Here is a 16,542-nt window from a genome sequence, read left to right as displayed (position 1 = left end):
TTACTTATTATTTGGCAAAGCACAGAAATGTTACTTTTCTTTTTTACTATCAAATTATTCTTTTTTTTAAGTATTTTTTCGCTCCTCCACAGCCCTCATCACCCAGCGATTGGCCCAGGTGCTATTGTGTGTGAATCTACTCTACTAGGCTCTGGACGTAAATGTCTAAGAAGAAAATGTTTAACAACAACAAAAAGGACGTCAGGGTCGAGAGCAGAGCACTCCAGAAACTCCATTAATAAAACGTTTAAGATCTTTTTTTAGTATACATTTTTTTTTGTGTTGCTGATGGAAAGAATTTTCCCTTGGCCGCCCTCAACAACCGACCACCAAAAGTGTTTCGTTCTCTTTCACATGTCGTCGACAATTGAAATGGACTCAGCCAACAAAGTAGTTCATCATCGAGGGAGAAGGAAAGACGGACAGGCGAGAGGGCTCAGACTTGTTTGTATCTATTTTGATTAAGGATTACCACCGAGGATTAACCGATAGCCCGAAAAGTAAAAAGAATGTCCAGAAAAATTCCAGAGCTGTGGAGAACAAGTCCCTTACAACACTCGCGTCTCTTTCAAATGTGTGTGGGGGATATCGGGGTCACGCGATGGCGACTACGTGACTGGCCACGATTGAATCAAAACGGTTCGTACTGATGGGCCTTTATGGACGGAAGTGATATGTTGGTTGTAGAGATGATGATGATGGGCCCGGATGGGGGAGGACAAACATTTAACAAAGACATCACGCTTGATTTTTTCAAATCCCCAAAGTTTCTCGTCAAAACTCAAATAACTCACGCGGACCTGTTTCATATCGACATTCGAATGTGTATAGAGTCTGATAGAGTCCCACCTCCACCACCACCACTAGACAGATGATGGAATAGACGGTGGGGAGAGAGACAGAGAGACGGAATGCTGCCACTCTGTCCAGATTAAAATTGGGGGCCCTGCTGGATGTGTCGACTGTAGAGTCAACCAGAGTGGCAATGGTGGTGGGGGGAGAGAGACGGGCACACAACATCATTCCGTCCTGTCCAGATAGAGAAACGCGTGTGTGTACAATAAAGGTCTCTATAGAGTGTGTAGACTCTCCTTCTCGCTCGACTTGGTGTAGTTACTCTTTTACTACACACAACAACTGTACACGTATAATATATAACCCCCGAGTTTTTCCCAGAGAAAATGAAGAGAGAGAGAGCGGAGGCCCTTGTCTGGCTAATGTCATCGGGGCGGCGGCTGCGGCCACGGACCGGAGGCGCGACCAGAGATGGACGTGATCTTCATCTTGTTCTTATTCTTTCTCTCCCTCGGCTCTCAAGTGGATAGTGGCGGGGTCATCCCTGCCGGCCCCCAAACAATCCACAATAAGCAACATTGAAACAGTCCAACCACTTTTTCAAGTTCTTTTTTTACTCGAGGGAGCAGAGAGAGAGAGTCTATCGAGAAATATAAAAATATAAAATTTGAATGAAAAATAAAAACTTCAAAATGAATTCCAGAGTAAGAAAAAAAATTTCTTTAGAAAAAAGGGCTGATATGTTTAATACTATAAAATGCACAAGCAATAAGGGGCGCGGTGGTTGAAAAACCATCGGCCAGAGTTTGGATTTGATTCCTCTCTTTTTTTGTGGGTGTCGAATTCCCACCAGTTTAACCGACGAGCTCTTCCTTCTTCAAGCCTTGCACGTCCGACTCTATACATCTACATAAAAGAGAGACTTTGAAATGAGGCAAGGGAGAGAGGCAAGAAGTGAGTGAAAGCCGTCCGGTCTACCGGTATTTATGTGTACCAGTATTTACGAGGGGTTGTCAACTCTAATTTTTCTAGAAAATTGTTATTACCACGCACAGTGAAGTAACCAAAAAAGCGCGGTATTCTTGAAAATTTACGTACTGTTCCCTCTCTAACCTTTGTCCACAAATTTCCAATTTCTCTATGTCCATTTCTTATTCTACCCCTGTTCTTACCTTTTTCCCCTTTTCCATTAGAAAAATTGGAAAATTTGGAAAAACTGGAAATATTACAAGATAATACCCCACTTTTTACCACATTTTCTTTCCTTACTCCCTCATTTTTTCGTCGAAAACGTTGTCAGATTTCACTATCAATGTCCGCGCGAAATTTGAATATGGCTACTTTTGTGTTGCCTGAAGATCTTGCATGGAAACTGGGACAGCCGCTAGGTGGCTCTTACGAGTATCCTGTGTAGAACCCCTAGCGGCTGTCCAAGTTTCCATGCAGATACTACTTGCGCTAGTTTTGCTACTGACTCTTTCTTGGTTTTTACCCCTGATCCGCCCCTTTTTCCAGTTTTTCTAATAGAAAAATTGCAAATGTTCCGTGGGTTTTCCAAATATCTCCCCTTTCCTTATTTTTTTTACCTTTCCTAACTTTCCTGCCATTTCTTTTCTCCCAAGTCAAATAATGGCCCTACCCTTTTAACCTTTTTTCAAGTTTTCCTTGGTTTCCAACGTTGGAAACATCCCTCAAAACTATCCAAAAATCCGAGGGGTATTAGAGTTGACAACCCCTTGAGTATTTATGTGTATTTCTTGGTCAAAGATTCCTGCTCATTCAGAAAAGATACGAGTCAAATCTAATCTCCCAGCGTCCACCCACATGCCAAAGTTCAAATAAATCTTACTCAGGGACTCCTGTCCAGTCAAAAAATCATTGATGGACTGCGCCCTTGCTGCTACTGCCATACTGGACTCTCTCTTATCCGCTATATATTTTATGTATCGGCCAAAATGTCAAACGGTCATCATCAAATACTGCGCGTGAGAATGACTCGGGGCGTCGTGGGCGTCCGTTCCGGTTCTTATTTTCATCTTCCGGAAGAAAAGAAAACACAACCCGTTTGGGGGGGGGGGGGGGGTTGTGTGCGGTTTGTGTCGTTTTACTCTGGTCTCCTTCTTTTTTTGGCACTTAATGTCTGCCATATCTCCCGACGGCCAGTTGTGTCATGTGGGTAAGTTGCGGACACCCCCGGCCTTTTCTTCCTTGCTGTAAGTTTGGGCTTCTCTCTCTATATTCTCAGTCACTTGTTTTCACGACAACAGCAGAATATTATAAAACAAAAAACACAATAACTATCGCTGGAGTGGTGTGGGCGAGCACTTTTGACAGTTGATCGAGTCCAGGAGATGTTTCCATTTTGTACAGTCGACATCTTGGGCTGCAGACCCGAATTCTTTGTTGCGAATAACGAAGAAAAGGGCGATGGGTACAGAATGTGAGGATCAAACGACTTGCCGGCTCACCATTCTAGCAGTTTCGACACCGTCGCTTTTTCAATCTCATAAACGTAATAGCAACCGTAGGAAACTGGGAATTTCGTTGAAAAAAAAATTAGACGGAACGAAATTCTTTAGCTTATGCTACGTAAGTGTGTATTGCAGTCTATATGGTCCTCCGCGGGATATCGAACCTACAGTCATGCCTGCAAGTTTCTTTAGCAGGCAAACTGCTCTATATGGTTTTATTTGAAGTTGACGGAAGGTAGGGGAGACTGGAGTAAAACGGGACACCGGGTCAAAAGGGACAGTGGGGGGAAAAATAGTAGATGTTAATAAAACTTTAAAAATTTTTTGTATGTTATGTAAATCTGTATAATCTACTTTGGCATGAAATTTGGTTGATTTTTGTCAATAACTGCATGAGTTATTGACAAAACTAAAAAAACAGTTTTTTTTAAATAAATTTTTGTCTCCGCCATTTTATGTTTATAGAAAGAAATAAACGCTAATGGCATGTAAATTAATAAGTAGCTGATTCATTTCTTGATCGTTTAAAAACAAAAATTAGAATTTTAGATCAATTCATTTAGACAGTATGAACTTTTTAAAAAAAGAGTCGTAATCGGGAAATCGGGACAGCTGTTTTTGCCTAAAATGGGACAGTTACGGACCAATCATCGTACAGCATTTTTAAGAGGCTCGATTTCCTGACCTAGCAACGCAGGATGTCCTACTGCTCCATAAGGGTTTTTGTATATATAAGAAAAAAGGTTCATTAACACAATAATTTAATTGAAACATTTATAAACTCAAAGAGTCTATGCAGATTGCAGTGGAACACTTTTTAAATTTTTTTAAATTTTATTAATGAATTTTAAGGCGAAAAACGGAGGACGTCCCTTACCACCCACCCCAGTGTCCTCACTTACCCCAAAAAATCCTCCCATAAATCTGAGTAAACTTTAAAGGTCTTTTATGGGGAAATGGTTTATTATAAAATTATAAAAAAAATATGGGGGGTACATTACAATAGGGAATACATAAAAAAAATTTTTTAAAGAAATTAAATGATTAGTTGGGGAGATATAGGGGGCAAACGAAAACCGTCCCGTTTTACTCCAGTCTCCCCTATAGCTTAGGAAGCTTACTGTACCTCTCATTTTCGTCAATCTGGTGGGAAAGTTGAAAGACCGAAAGAAAGAGAAGAAGAGAATGGAAAAGCGCAAAATAAATCCAAAGAGGAGGAAAGGTGTGCTTCTTAGTATACCTTCCGCCAACTTAAAATAAACCATATAGAGCAGTTTGCCTGCTAAAGAATCTTGCAGGCATGACTGTATTTACTGTATAGAACGAAAGTTCAAACCCATTTTATAGCCGGCAAAACCTAGAGAACGCATATACAGTTGAGAGTCAAGTTCAAACAGACGCAAATAGATTTATTAACGGCGGCTGACAGTATCCATTCGATCCCATCTCGCAACCGTATTTATTATTTATCATCTCTCTCTCAGATTTCTTCCCAATGTCAGAATCGTATAGGAAAAAGAATCCCCCAACCACCCGATTTCAGATGAATTGATTTAAATTTTTTAAATTGGCGATGTTGTTGTTTGCAGGTTCTGATAACGAAATTGCGTTCGGCCAATTCGGTCGAGACGCAACAATACCGCAAAGGCAGCAAGGCCCTTCTGGTGCTGATCCCGCTCCTTGGACTCACTTACGTCCTGGTCATCGCCGGCCCGACGGAAGGACTCATCGCCATTTATTTCTCACACATTCGAGCTGTCCTACTTTCCACACAGGTATTATACACACACACGTCATATGTCAATTATTTTAACTGTTTACTCTTCCGTGCAATTGTCCCCTCCGGTAAACTTGTGTCGCTGTAACTTTGCCAGCAATATCGAAAGGCACATTCGTTAGTTCGAGCAAATGAGACGGATCATGAATTTCCATAAACGAAAATTTCGTTTTGAAATTTAAATTGCCGGATTGCGTTACTGTTCGGCGGGGGGTATGTGTATGAGCTCAACTGCTGAATGGGAGTTTACCTCCAATTACTCTCTCAAATCTGGAAGTGTTTATTGCTGGTTTCGGCTAAGCTATAAATATGTAAGAAGTCTGCTGTCTTATATTAATAGAGTCGGATAAGAATTTCTATAGTAGCCTAATTCGACCTAAACTTTCTCATTATGCTGTATGTGCAACTCTATTTTTCGGAGATTAGGGGAGCAGCACATTCGATTAAGAGTTGAAAGCGTGCATAAATAAGTTAGCAAACTTATGAAATAATCAACGGATTACTTAGGATTCTTCTGCGCTTTGGGTGGTGTAAGGTACTCTTGGAACTAATCAGCGCTCCTATTTTTACCTGCTTTTGGCTATTCCATCAGTAGCTCACGTCAATCATTTTCAACTTGCTCCTTCTTAATAAATTCTTAATAAATAACTCACTGGTTTAAGTATCGATCGATTGAACCCTCCGCTGCTGCATTACATTTAGATGAGCAAGTCGAAAGTTTGCTTTAATGACAAGCTGCTACTTTCTCCATCGCTTTAAAGTTTCCCATGCGCAAATAGAAAGTGAATCATTAGAATATTTCAGATCTCATTACGTACGTACTTATGAGTCAAGTCGCGCCGCACTCTGCTGTAATCATAGAACTCTCATCTAGTCTTACTTCCGCTGTCACATTTCACTCGATTAATCTGACCAAGTTCATCAATAATAATGATTTGCTCCCGCATAATTTTCAATTCATCTTTGATTGAAAAAATTGACTCGACTAGACTTTTCGTGAGATCCGATCAATAATGTTATTATTGATGTTTCTCAGACTCCAAAATTATTCGCTATACTTATGTTTTCTGATTTAGGGATTCCTGGTGACCCTTTTCTTCTGCTTCCTCAACACGGAAGTGCGCAACAAATTGAGACACAACTGGGCCAGGTGGAAGATGACCAGTCGCTGGCTCGAACATTTCCAGAATCACGGCAGTCGAAGAAATGGCACGGCGACAGACAGCAAGCGCAACTCCAAGGACGGATCTCGAGCTCCATGTAGCAGGTGAGAACAATTCAACAAACCACTTCTATCATCTTAATTTATAGTGACAACAGTCAATTACCTGTCAAAATCTAATTTTGTTTTGCTAATTTAATTTAGGCTTTACAGCTATCCGGATCACAGCAGCAAGCGTGATTCAGCCTTCAGTGAAGTGACGATGGTTGCGCCATTCACTCCCATTTCAGTCCTTCATCTGAACACCTTTGGACCAAGCAGCAGCAGTGGTAAGACTTAAAATACCATCACGGATAAATTGTGGTTATATGCGGAATTCATGTTATAATAAAGCCCGTTCTGTGTCTGTATACCTTGATGTTATGAATTCACGTGAAATCCCTGACAATATTTTTCTAATCTAACGACAGTTGAGGACGAGATTGAGACCCGAACTGAGCGTTATTCATCGTCCAATATTGCCAAAGAATCGAGAAATTCAGTTTGTTAATCGTCAGATGTCTAATATGAGGAAACTTTCGCCAACTATACGGACGGACCGGTTACGTCATCAGGGCGAAAACTTTTTTTTTCTCGCGTAAGTCATAATTCATCATTTATGCCGGTATTACATTTCTAAGTTAACTGAAAAGAAAATAATTTTAAAATAATTAATAATCGAAATCCGTAGGTAAGATTGAAGACGTAATCTGGGTCATCATCAGTACGACCCACCTGGTGGGCGAAATTTCAAACTTATCAACACCTTAATGTATGCCACTCATTACGGACCACGTCAGATGAATGTTTTGAATTGAGGCCCGAATTGAGGAGCAGCCCTCATCCGCAATTTTCATCCCGCCGTTATCACGAAATGGCCCAGTGCTGCAGATCTCTCAAGAAACTCACAAGCGTGATCTTTAGTCGAGCCTCCCAATTTCAACGGCGTTATATATTCGACGCCACTTGACGACTTTCAGCTCGTCAGCAAGCGCCGCTCACGTATCCACTAGATTGCGCAATAAGAGACGTGCAATGTTTATATTTTTCTCTGCATACTATCGACATGGACATCTCTTCGCTTGAAGAGCAATTCCACCCGAGCACGAAACAAACGGCTCTGTCTCTGTGTTTCCCAGCATCCGGTGTTACATAATCCACTTACCAAATTCAATGAACAACTCGAATGTCTATCCTTGTAAAAAATGTTACATAAATTTGCAATAAATTGTGTGTATATTTTGCAAAGAAAGTTATATATAAAGGCTTCAAAAAAATCTCTTTTCCAAGTCCTGCATATGTAGCCTATACTATACGATCGAGCATTATTGATATAATATAAGCTTGGGAGTAATTTATTATTATCCAATGAAATATGTCGCATTGTGAGAAATTGTTGACGACTGACACCACCGAATTTACCAGTTTCCTCATCGTAATTCTTTCGCTCTACATTCTTTCGACATATCCTCTATATATATACTTATTGCTAAAATTCTAAAAAGAAAGGAAATACAAAACTGTCACCGGCAATACAATAAAAGGAGAAACCAAATATTACACCAACAAAAAATTGCACGCACACAAATCGCCACACGCGCTAATATCACAGACTTCCGATTACTGCACATTGGACCCAGCGTATACGGAAAGATGAGAATATCTATCATTTTAATAGCATTAGAATTGTCTGTCCTCTTTAGTCGTGACTAGAATCAAACCTATACATAATTTCCTGCGGCAGTTAATTAGAGAAAATGTCAAACGAGTCAAAAATTTCAACAATAATGCGAACATTGAGGGAGAATTACAAAATTTTATGCAAAAGACGCGCGAATTTTCTGCGTTCTTGCATTTAAAATACCAAAAAACCATTAGAGTATTAATGCCTGCCATCGACGCTAATGTGGACATCATTATTTAGCTCCTGATGGCTCATCACTGTTAGCGATTCGTCAATAGGGTTCAATTCAGAGAGCGTGTGGACTTTGTCCGACAGGTAATGTGGAACTTCATGAGCCGCTGATTGATGGGCGTCGATTGTTGACTGGAGAGTAGACGGCGGCGGTACGTCCATTTCAACTGTAGAAAGACGCCTGGTACGTCTAGTACGCCCCGCCTCTTCACCAACCAGCCAATACGTCATCATTTCACCTTTGCCCTTTAGTAGTTGAAAGAAAAAAAAAAAAAGATATTATTTGATTTGATTAACATTTGCAATTCAGTTGAAGTCGCGAGTGCAACTTACTCGAATGGACGTCATTCCACGCTCTTCAGTGATGAAACCGCCTAACCGATCTAAAAGCTCTTTGGTGGCTCTAGAAATGTGAATGCGGAGAGCTTGACCGGTTGATTCCATCCTGGACGCAGTGTTGACCGTGTCGCCAAAAAGACAATACCTGGGCATTTTTAAGCCGACCACACCGGCAACGCACGGACCTGATCATGCAACCACAATCAATATTTTCGTATTACTTATAATTCGTAAATATACTTGGATTTCACAGCGGGCAGCACCGCTATTATACATACCTGAATGAATTCCAATGCGCAGTTTGAGCGTTTCTCCGGGTCTGTGCCGGATGTGAAAATTGCGGATCTCGGAGAGAAGGTGGAGGGCCAGCGAGGCGATTTCGGCTGCGTGGTGGTCTCGGTTGCGGATGGGCAAACCGCTGGCCACCATGTAAGCGTCGCCGACCGTTTCCACTTTGTAGGCGTCGTAATTCTCCAGGATGGAGTCGAACAAAGTGTAGAGCTCGTTGAGCAGACCGACGACCTGGAGCGGAGTGCTGGCCGCCGACAGCGACGTGAATCCCACGATGTCGCTAAAGTAGATCGTGACCGAATCGAAACTCTCCGCCTTGACAGGCTCTCCTCTTTTCAGCGATTCAACTACCGATCTGATTAATTGCAAAAGATTTAAAAAAAAAATTAATAAATTTAAACTGGCGGAAATTGGTCACGACAAAAAATAATTACTTTGGCAAGACCCGGTGTAAAAGTGCTTCCGTCTTCTTCTTCTCCTCGACAAGTTGATCCGTCCGTTCCTGGACGAGACCTTCCAGGTTATGCGTATACTTCTCGTTCATGGTCATGAAGCTGTCGAAAATGTTGGGCTTCCTGTACAAAAAAAAACATACGAATTGATTATTTGAATTTCCTTTTGGTTTTTATAATAGAGAAACTTACAATCCGGCTTCCATTTCCTTAAGACGGCCACGAATGGATTTGAAATTGGGACGCAATTCTGGCGTTTCTTGCCAGCAGTCCTCCATGCAGCGAATGATGTACTCTTTGCAATCCAACTGCGAAACGGACGGCCTAAAGAATTTGTAGAAAAACCATTCCGGATGGGCGACTCTTTCTATGATTCCTGTCCAGCCAATATGGAATAACTTGGATCAGCAAACTGTTGTTGGAGTCAAAGTAAAATTGTATTTTTTTAAAATACCTTTAGTCGACATGGTGTCCAACAAATCTCCCCAAGGTCCTTGACGGCCAAAGATTTCGTAGAGGATGATGCCAAATGAGAAGACGTCACCTTTCTGGGTTCCTCTAGGCAATGAGTTTGGGTTGCGCAACAGTTCCGGAGCTCTCCACAAAAGCCGTCTATTGTCACACGTCGTTTTCGTTCGAGCTTCGTGACTGGAGGCTGCAATTAAACAAAAATATATTAGTTCCAATTATTACAAATTCTTAATTATCTCAAAATAATTTACCTTTGAGTTCATGCAGACCGAAATCGGTGATTTGCAAAACCCAGCGCGAATCGACCAAACAGTTGGACGATTTCAGATTGCCGTGCGAAACGATTTCACTGTCGTGCAGGAAGGTCATCCCCTGCGAATATAATCAAATAATTTGCAATCATTAGATTAAACAAACGATAATTGAGCTACGACGACGGACATACCTTGATCAAGTCAGTGACAAGAGAGGCGATGAAGAAAGTGTCCAACTTGAAATCCAATTTCAGGACGTCCTCCAAGCTCCCGCGGGCGCAATAGGCCGTCAAGATGGACACGCTCCCGTAGTCGACGGACACTCCCATGAATGAGACGACATTCTCGTGGCGGATGGAAGTCATCTGCTTCAATTCCTTGCACATGTTCTTTGTGAAATTGACGTTCTTCGTCGACGAGATGGCCTTGATGGCCACGACGTTGCCCTTGTAGCTTCCCGTTCGGATGTACAAACGTTTCACGCCCAGGTCGACAGATGGCGAATCTTCCTTGACTCCCCCGGAAGACGACGATCCGGGACCGGCACTGCTGCTGTTGCGCCTGCTGCTTTGCCCACAAAATGCAATGATAGGCCCTCGAGCTCCGTGAGGATCCGAGGTCACCGCCGCCAACGAAGAGGACTGCGGGCAATCGTTGATAATATCCTTGGAATTGGTGATGATGAATTCGCGAATGTCCACCTTCCAGAGCAAGCACGCCAGCTTGTATTCGTAACAGTAGTGTCTATCGTTTGTGGAAGGGACAGCCAAAAAAACCAGAAGGTTATAAGATCAATTAAATTTATTTTATGGGAATCGATAAAATCACTGGGTGTAAAATTTGGATAGAAATCAGGATCCGAACCTGGAAGCGAAGCCGATAGTTGCAATGAGAACAACGCCGGATAAGGTGCAAATGATGAAACTCCGCCAGTCGGGCGTCGCAACTCGGAAACATTTTTCAGACATGAAACCGCAGGGAGATTCGGGAACGGGTGGACCGGATCCGATCCAGTCGACTGGTCGACTTGAGTTCAAATAAAGAAAAACCTATACAGAAAAGCAACGGTATAAAACCATTTAAAAATAAAAATCCAGAATCAAAATAGCTACAAAGTCTCCAAGAAAGAAAAGAAAAAACCCGTGAAAAACTCACGAGGGAATCGTTGGGTGAATGACGAGCGCTGCTGATGTTGTGCTGGAAATACCCAACGGGCTGCATGACGTAGGTGGGCCGTGTTCCTTCATCCGATTTGAAATGGTTTTCCCGGAAAGGCAACATGGATAGAACCGTGTAATTACCCTCAGCATCGCCGTTCGAGTCGATAAACACCTTGCGGGTATAAAAGAAACAAACAGTGTATAAGAAATATGCTGATGGTTAATATAGAAATCTAAATATTTGACTCACGTCGTAACCAAGAACCGATCGATAGCGCCGATTGCGGATGCGTTCCATGACGCTGGTCCCATTGCGCGGATCGAAGCCGTCCGCCAGTGATTCCGTCAACGCCTGGGCGTAGATCGTCACAGCGTCGAAAGCGTGATAAGCGTGCATTGGAACGACGACGTCGTTGGAGATCACTGGACGCCATTTAGCCAAGCAGAAAGGTGGCTGGGACGAGTACTTCATCATTTTGGCCGTCACTTTCCTGTGTGGTGGTGCGTTCAAAATTCCAGAAATGTTTTAAACAACTGGGACGTGTCATGAATATGAAACTGTTTGGAATATGAACTGACTTGAAATCCGGATTGCGCGGATAGGACTCGGTCACTTTTAAAACCGAGCGGAAGGCCTGGATGGCGTCGTCTTCCTTCATGGCCGACAGGTAAGGATCCGGAGCGCTGGTGTACTTGTGGGCGTTATTGCCCTCGGCGTCCAATATGAAATCGTCGATGGAAATGACCATGTAATCGCCGCTTTGCAGCTCTTTGACTCGGTAAAGAGCTTTGACGAAGTGGACCAGGGCCACATGCTGGCCGATAAACAGGTAAACTGTGTAGAAAGCAATAATAAGTCCAATGAGCATCGAGGGCTGCAAATGCCATCGCCGTCAGCAATCCAACTTACTCCGCGTCTGTTGGTAAGAATTTCGAGCGATTTCCTTGATCGCTGTCACTTGAGCGGGCGCGTAATCGTCCAGATAAATGACATCGGTGACGTCAATGTTCTTCTCTCTGGCCGAATTCTTTTGTAAATCATTAAGCGAAATGTTAGCCGTCGAAAAATAAAAAAAAAAAAAAATAGATGATGATATAAATGAATACCTGGATGGCGTCCTTGATTTGAATCCATTCCGTTCTCCTCCCGACGATGATAATGATCTTGTTCCAGCCGAAATTGCCAAGCAGAGCCAAGACTGATTTGGAGATTTTCGAAGAGGGTGGCATTGTGCGAGCGAAAGTGAAATAAGTCTGCGGCATTTCCGACAGTTTCGTTTCTGAGCATTTCTGTGCGAAATCGGCAAGAGGAAAAATAATTCCAAAATAAGCGTTCGGAAATCAGAAGGGAGGAAAACGTTTGATAAAGATTTTAAGATCTAGATTTTTTACACATACGTACATGTGTTATCATGGGCAGATTCCAAGCGGCCGCCACCAACGCTTCGTCAGCACAGTACTGTCCGTCGGGCCCGATGAAGGCGACAGTTGAATTGTTATCCCTCATTTTGGTCATTCGGCGGATCGCCAGGGCCGTTAGTCCGTCGTTCCCAACTTGAATATTGATGATTGTTAATTAACATCTGGTATTAATATGAACAATAATCTCATATACTCGGATTGCCGATGTCGGCCACTACAAATTGAAGTTTCCGTCCCGGTAAAAGATTGGGGTCGTTGTTCACTTCCTCGACGGCCAGCGGGATGGCCCCGAGCGTCATCCTGCTACTCGTATAAGAGCTTAGAAAGCCGATGGTCAACGGCACTTTCGGATCCTTGGCTAAATGGTCTTTTAAATGTTACGATCCGAATAAGGAAGCCAATAAGAATCGAGGTAAACATTTGATGACGAATTCATTCCAACAATCGAAAAACTCACCTGAGGAAATGAGGTAGTTAGACTGGCTGTATCTCTGCGGAGCTGCGAGTGCTGATTTATCGCCAACCGCACTTTTTGATGGGTCGGGCAATCTCAGATCGGTGAGACCGAAGATGCCATCTTCGTTGTTGTTGCAAGAGTCGACTAATTCATTGTTGGGCTTTTCGGGAACAACAATTAAGGGCGAAAATTGGTTTTCGCTGCTGCTGTTGAATTGCAAAGAGGTCGAGGTAGTTTGGCTGTAACTCGTCAACAAGCCAAAGCACGACAAGAAGGCGTTGATCAACATTTGAATCTTTGATGAGAGCACCATCTTCAGTCTCTGATCATTTCCTTTTGGCCAGAGTCTAGATAGTTCAATTGGACCTGTAACAAGTTAGATACAAATAATTGATAGTACTAATCGCTTTCCTTTCCACAAGAACTATGATGGCGAAGAGTGTTTCACTTTTCAGCCAATTCTATAGTCTGATGCCATTTGTAACAATTATGAGCAAGGAAAACGTCCAACCGGTTCTGGGCTAAAAGAGAGGCTTCGCAGCATACCCATTGACCACACGACCAGCTGTCGCTTTTTTCAAAGTGTTAGCTTTTGGCTATACTTCGCATAGATTCCCAGTTTTCCTCTACTATCGACGGCTGGGAAATATCACAAAGTGTGACTTCAGATGTGTGTATAAAAATACTCCAAGTATTAGATGGACCAATGCTCACTCTACACACACACACATTTCGAAACGATTTGGACGAAGACTTTTTCTAAAAGGAAGAAACTCCCTGCTGATCTGCTACTTATTTTTTGCTCGCAATTTATTTTTTCTCACGGTTGATGCTTTCTTTTTTTTTATCAAGTGATGTATAGTTAGTTCCTTGGGTTTTTTTGCGCTTTTATCTGGCTATTGGCAAATTTTTACTCAGAGTTTGATAGTGAGAAAATCTAAAAATAGTCGAATCAAAATAGTTTCCGTTTTCCGTTGGTTATTTTAAATCTAATCCGATCAACAGGCCAACAGCATTTGTTTAATGTGTTTCGCGTTAAACAGAAAAGAAAATCAAAACTTTTCGCAGAAATATATAAAGGCACAAGTTTCTTTTAAAAAAAATTCTTGAAACTGTGACGCAACTTCAGGCACTATTACCAAATAAAGGATAAAAAGGCCCAGCCTAAAAATGCTTCTTCACGCTGAAATTAACTGGCCGTAACGCAAACGTAGCCCTGAAGCAGTTGCTAGGGGGAATGTTGGCCATTACCTGGCGTCTAGAAGGTATCTAGAAGCACAAATAGTCACGTACACTACCTCAACGTTAGCAATGTAATCCTCCGGTGTAAAAACCGTTTTCGAAACACAATGGACAATAGTTCATTGGATATAATCCAAGGTAAACTCGGGTAAACTTAGAGACCCTCAACTGTCTTGCCACAGCAAAGTTTTTGACATTGGCATTCTGTACAATACTTATTGCTATGCGTAACAATTAAAAAATAAATGGTGAAGTATAGATTTCTAATTAAAAAAAAAAGAAAATTAACTAAATTAGTTTATTTTTAATTACCGTAATTTGTTCGTTGTTATATAGTGGGCCGGGCACAGGAGGGCTGGGGGCTGGTCTGAAGATGGGGGAGGATATACGATGGAGACAAGTTTATTTAGTGCGCGACTCGGTAGCGATCCGGTGAGCGTTTGAGAGCCAAGTCTGCCCAACGGCTCGTTATATCTAGCGCTAAAACCGTTTGACTCGCACAGGCTACTGCTACCTATCGTCTCTTTATATCGTTTTTATCATTTGTCTATTTCTTCGTTTTCCGTCCTCTGCCTTCCGTTTACAGTCAAAAGAAGTTCTTAGATATTAAATAGTGGTTATGGTGAGATTGTGGTGGTGTGAGGGGAGAGAAGAAAACAAATGAAGAGGGGACGAATTTAATGACGTCACTAATAACCACTAGTAATACCTTGTCTGCATCCAGTGGCTTTTGTAATCATTAATACTAATTTCCACGGTCTTATCCGTGAATCCACTGCTGTAGCACAAGCAATTTAGCAGCGAATTGAAGGAGACAGAGTTTCCCATGGAAAAGGTCTATAACTCGATATGCCTATCCCAACAGTCCCTTGATGCTTTGCTTTCGTTTGAGCAGTGAATTCATCTTTCCCTTGATTTGAAATGAATTTGTAGATATAACTCCAAGGACGGAAAACCGTTGCGGTTTCCAATAAGGCAATCTTTGCGTTTTCCAGACTAATACAATTGAATTGGTAAATGATGAAACTCTAGAGATAATAATAAAACATTGCGATTGCGAAAGAAATGGCAATGGACTTGGCGTTCAAGACCAGGGTGATCGTTACATTAGTTGCCACTAAAAAAAAAAACCCAGACAGTTGTCAACTGCTGGTACATCGTGTGAAAAAAAATAAGAGCAATTTTTCTACGACTGGACTGTGAACTTCCTTAATCAATGCGAAATAAACAAAGTATTAAAAAACTGCCAAACCACTTGGAACTTTCAGTTTTTCGGTGTAAAACTGCGAATCTCGTTGTACCATTGGTCATTCTTATTAGACAAAGTCAACCGTCAACGAAAAAAAATATTGGCGAATTGCGGTGCGTGGGAGAATGGATAAACTTCGCTACACCGCCCCTTTTCGTTTGTTTCACACGCCAGTAATTGAACCGAAGAGGGGAAAACACAGACGACACAACACGCAAAATGTTGTCTTTTCCCCGGCAGCAATCATTGCAAAAAGGTAAATTAAAAAAAAAAAAAAATCAACCAAAAGAAGACTCGGTAAATGAAATGCAATGCGGAATTTCCTATAGCATTTAATTTTTTTTAAACGTATTATTATTGGAAAATTTATAACTATGGGGGGGGGGGGGGCAGAGCCAAAATAACATCACAGGTGCTTTAAAATAATGGAACAATAAGCGAGTTACTCGAATCTATAACGCCAGCTGCTATCCTAACTGTTTGATTAGCCTATAGGACTCGATAAACAGCTGCTGTAGCGTTACATCGGTTACGATATCGTCCTCAGGAGTAGCAGTTCAAATGGGTCCCACCCACCGCGTGCTGGTGCATATAGTCTGAAGGAAATGACAAATCATAAAAATAAAAAAATAAAACCCACCATGTAATACAAAACAAAAGAAATTTTTTTAAAAATTGAAGTGAACCGTCTCTAGTCTAGACGATTATGGGCGTGTGGATGTCGAATTTTCCAATTAAATACTGAACAGGAACAAGAGCGGTGGACGGCGGTGGATTATTATGATTGCGGAAAAAGCGTGAATCTGCGGATGGCGCGTTGTCATGTAGGATTTCGTCCTTGGGTGCATTACTTGAACTTCAAAAGAAAATGAAAAAGAATAGATAAAAATGTCTGGGGTGTTTCCCCTCGTCCCCATCCCGGCAGATCAATGACAGAGTAATGCCGTGGTCCGTGGAAAGAATAAGCGCTGTGCGCTATACACAACACAATCACGCACGGTCCATAATACCCGAAGCACCGGCTATATATACAGAGCACGAAAGAG

The 16,542-nt window shown here is 42.0% G+C and overlaps 2 protein-coding genes across 2 annotated transcripts; one reads left to right on the top strand and one right to left on the bottom strand.

Moving 5' to 3' along the window:
* Positions 1 to 6,200: 6,200 nt before the first annotated feature.
* On the top strand, positions 6,201 to 6,827 carry LOC124342184. The gene is made up of 3 exons (XM_046795148.1): positions 6,201 to 6,310; positions 6,410 to 6,534; positions 6,676 to 6,827. Exons 1-3 carry the CDS (start codon positions 6,201 to 6,203, stop codon positions 6,753 to 6,755), a joined length of 315 nt encoding a protein of 104 aa, XP_046651104.1. The 3' UTR covers positions 6,756 to 6,827.
* A 634-nt stretch (positions 6,828 to 7,461) lies between these two features.
* On the bottom strand, positions 7,462 to 14,680 carry LOC124344591 (guanylate cyclase 32E-like). Its single transcript, XM_046798188.1, has 18 exons — positions 14,560 to 14,680; positions 13,006 to 13,371; positions 12,742 to 12,915; positions 12,529 to 12,680; positions 12,234 to 12,416; positions 12,037 to 12,154; positions 11,706 to 11,961; positions 11,377 to 11,617; positions 11,122 to 11,298; positions 10,831 to 11,015; positions 10,158 to 10,710; positions 9,964 to 10,084; positions 9,696 to 9,896; positions 9,434 to 9,617; positions 9,224 to 9,364; positions 8,777 to 9,144; positions 8,493 to 8,683; positions 7,462 to 8,405 (listed from the first exon to the last, which is right to left on the bottom strand). Exons 2-18 carry the CDS (start codon positions 13,316 to 13,318, stop codon positions 8,127 to 8,129), a joined length of 3,837 nt encoding a protein of 1,278 aa, XP_046654144.1. The 5' UTR covers positions 13,319 to 13,371; positions 14,560 to 14,680; the 3' UTR covers positions 7,462 to 8,126.
* Between the last annotated feature and the right edge of the window lie 1,862 nt (positions 14,681 to 16,542).

This window comes from Daphnia pulicaria, chromosome 6 (assembly GCF_021234035.1).
Source record: "Daphnia pulicaria isolate SC F1-1A chromosome 6, SC_F0-13Bv2, whole genome shotgun sequence".
In the NCBI taxonomy this organism is placed as follows: Eukaryota; Metazoa; Arthropoda; class Branchiopoda; order Diplostraca; family Daphniidae; genus Daphnia; species Daphnia pulicaria.
Note: the sequence above shows the minus strand (reverse complement) of the source record. Positions and strands in the feature narration are given on the sequence as shown.